Source organism: Babylonia areolata, chromosome 18 (assembly GCF_041734735.1).
Source record: "Babylonia areolata isolate BAREFJ2019XMU chromosome 18, ASM4173473v1, whole genome shotgun sequence".
Classification (NCBI taxonomy): Eukaryota; Metazoa; Mollusca; class Gastropoda; order Neogastropoda; family Buccinidae; genus Babylonia; species Babylonia areolata.
This window is the reverse complement of record NC_134893.1, coordinates 54,424,425-54,427,497: the sequence shown is the minus strand read 5'-3', so window position 1 is coordinate 54,427,497 and position 3,073 is coordinate 54,424,425. Positions and strand designations below refer to the sequence as shown.

At 45.5% G+C, this 3,073-nt stretch overlaps 1 protein-coding gene across 1 annotated transcript in view; it reads left to right on the top strand.

The window, feature by feature from the left end:
- The first annotated feature begins 238 nt into the window (after window positions 1-238).
- Window positions 239-3,073, top strand: part of LOC143292068 (serine protease hepsin-like) — a 20,598-nt gene continuing 17,763 nt past the window's right edge. Inside the window, exon 1 of the mRNA XM_076602246.1 lies at window positions 239-328. Coding sequence (XP_076458361.1) covers window positions 280-328 — 49 coding nt within the window. The 5' untranslated portion in view covers window positions 239-279. The remainder of the gene's footprint in view (window positions 329-3,073) is intronic.

Below are 3,073 nucleotides of genomic sequence, written 5' to 3'. Positions count from 1 at the left end.
TAAGGGAAAATGGTCTATTTTAACCCCCCCCCTCCCCCCTCTGCATTTATACCATGATTTAATCTTGGCAGACAGTTAAATTATGATTTCTGACATAAAACCACACAAGAAAAATCCCCTACCTCCACCCCCCGCTAGGGTAAGCGTCACCATTTGTCACCAGACAGACACAGGCCAGAACAATGCGAGGTAACTTCGCCCATATATTCCAAACCAGTCGCAGTGTGGCTACAGAACTATCGCCTTATCTCTACCATTCACGTAGACCGCCAAGTCAGGATGGGGCGTAACTGGAAGCTTGTGTTGTTGGCAGTGTTTGCAATACATGGTAGGTACAGTCTGCTCTTTTCTCTTTTCTCTTTGCGAGTATGCGAACTTGCAAAGACTGTGTCAAATTTCATTCATATTGTAACAGTTTAATGAATAGAAAAAACCGTTTCGATTATGTTTATATTCAGCTGATTTATTCAGATTGGCCATAGACTCTTCTGCCATGAAAGAAACCTAAGCCCAGTAAGCTAATATCGTCTTAGCCATTATGTCTCTAGAAATGCAATTACTGTTTGGACGGCAAGTAGGATACAGAATTCATAATTGGTGAAACATCTCTTACCCTTTAAAAAGATGTGCACTGAATTATTGTGAACTATAAAACCGTTTGTTTTTTCACGGGTGAAAGACTGAAAGTGGTTAGTTTACCGGCCTCACTCTTGCGGAAGAAGTTCCAGTATGACTGAGGAATCATTTGATTTCTTGTGCCATGAAGAGAGCTGGGCATCCAAAAAGAAATGTACGTTTTTTTTTTTTTTTTTATCGAATCGCAAAATTACGTAAGTTATACAGCTGATTTTGTGAATCTATATCAAGTGAACATCAGTATCCAACACAACACATCTCAATTCTTCCAGTGCCTGTTTAATATATCTGTTATAACCATTGATATGCACAGCACCACTGATGCAAAGTGAAAAATCGAACGCTCAGATTCAGTGGGAAAAATTGATCACTAATTTTGTCCTGTGATCATTTTACATGAGGGACATGAGTATCTGCTTATCTACTGAGGTTACCATGTCAAAGGAGGTCCTGCGAAATTCAGACACAGTGGGCTGGGAGTGGGGATGGGATCGTGACAGTGAAGCCATCATCAGAGGTCACTGTCTCGGTGCACAAAGCCTGTCTAGCGCATCTCAAAATAAACAGCAGATGGTTTCAGTTTTCAGTTTCAGTAGCTCAAGGAGGCGTCACTGCGTTCGGACAAATCCATATACGCTACGCCACATCTGCCAAGCAGATGGGAAGGTGGGGTGTGCAATATGAGACATACCATGCACTCGCACGCACGCACACACACACACACACACACACACACACACACACACACCACCCTAACCCCCAAACCCACACACAACTAAAGTACACATCACCATGCCGCACTTGCACGTATGCTTCAACAGTTTCTTATTCAAACGATCGCGTCTGTAGATAAGAAATACGGGCATGTAGACACAAGTCAAAGACACTAGCATAGACTACACGTGTGTCCTGGAACTATGTCCTACGAAAGCTGAAGGGGAGATAAGAAATACGCGCAGATGACGTATTTGTCTCATGGTTCGTTCCAGGCGTGGTTTTGAATGTAGAGGTACCTGTCTGAATTAAGGATGATACGTGTTTCGTCTGGACAACCGTAAGATATAGGCCAACTGACTCACTCAAATACGCGCGCGCGCGAGCACACACACACACACACACACACACACACACACACACACACACGACACGACACGACACGACAACAACACAACACAACACAACACAACACAACACTCAAGCGTGTTTACGTGGTATCCACTGTTCCCCAAACTTTGTGCCGTTCAACAAATAGTAAAGAGTGGTAACTCTCTCCAGACACAAGGTAAACAACTTCAAGTCAATGGTGCTTACGCAACCAATTCAGCTGGCACACAAGTAAATAAAAGGTACATTGGAACAAACCCAGACACTTCCCAGAAAAAAAAAAAAAAACAGGAAGCGTCGGGCTTACTCTTATACCGATCATTTGACATGTGCACACAGCAGCAATGACAGAAGGAATGTGCAAACACAAATTAGCTTTTATTCAAGACTGGCATAACCTCTTTAATCCCGAACAAGCCACATAGAACATACGGACAATACAGAACAAACGCATGGTTGCCTCGGTGGTTTTTCAACTAGAAATTAATAAACAATGAGGGCAAGGAGATCAAATGTGCCGTTCAGTTTGTTACGTTTTGCTCTCGTGTGTCTTTCAACATAAATCATCACTGCATTTTTTTCTAATTTTGATGACATTGCACTCCTGCGAAGGACACATTAATCATAAAGAAGCCAAAGCTGTTTCCACAGTCGAGTTTCTATTATGGTTCTTTTATTCACAAAATCTATCATTTTTTACATGACACTGACGCTTAAATGATAGCATTTTATCACTTTTAGTTCAAGCAGGAACTTCTGGTTAGTATGGAACTTACACTGACGATGCGTGCATCTATCAGGAGCAGCAAACGTCTACCAAGTAAAGGGATACCACCCTGAATACCATGAGAATTGTTCTTGGTGTGGTGTGTGGCGGTGTGCGGTGCGGTGTGTGGTGCGGTGTGCGGTGGTGTGTGTGCGGTGCGTGTGCGGTGCGGTGTTCGGCGGTGTGCGGTGCGGTGTGTGTACGGTGTGCGGTACGGTGTGTGATGTTGTGCGGTACGGCGTGTGTGCGGTGTGTGGCTGTGTGCGGTGCGGTGTGTGATGTTGTGCGGTACGGCGTGTGTGCGGTGTGTGGCTGTGTGCGGTGCGGTGTGTGATGTTGTGCGGTACGGCGTGTGTGCGGTGTGTGCGGTGCGGTGTGTGATGTTGTGCGGTACGGGTTGTGATGCTGTGCGGTACGGCCTGTGTCCGGTGTGTGCGGTGCGGTGTGTGATGTTGTGCGGTACGGCGTGTGTGCGGTGTGTGGCTGTGTGCGGTGCGGTGTGTGATGTTGTGCGGTACGGCGTGTGTGCGGTGTGTGGCTGTGTGCGGTACGGTGTGTGATGTTGTG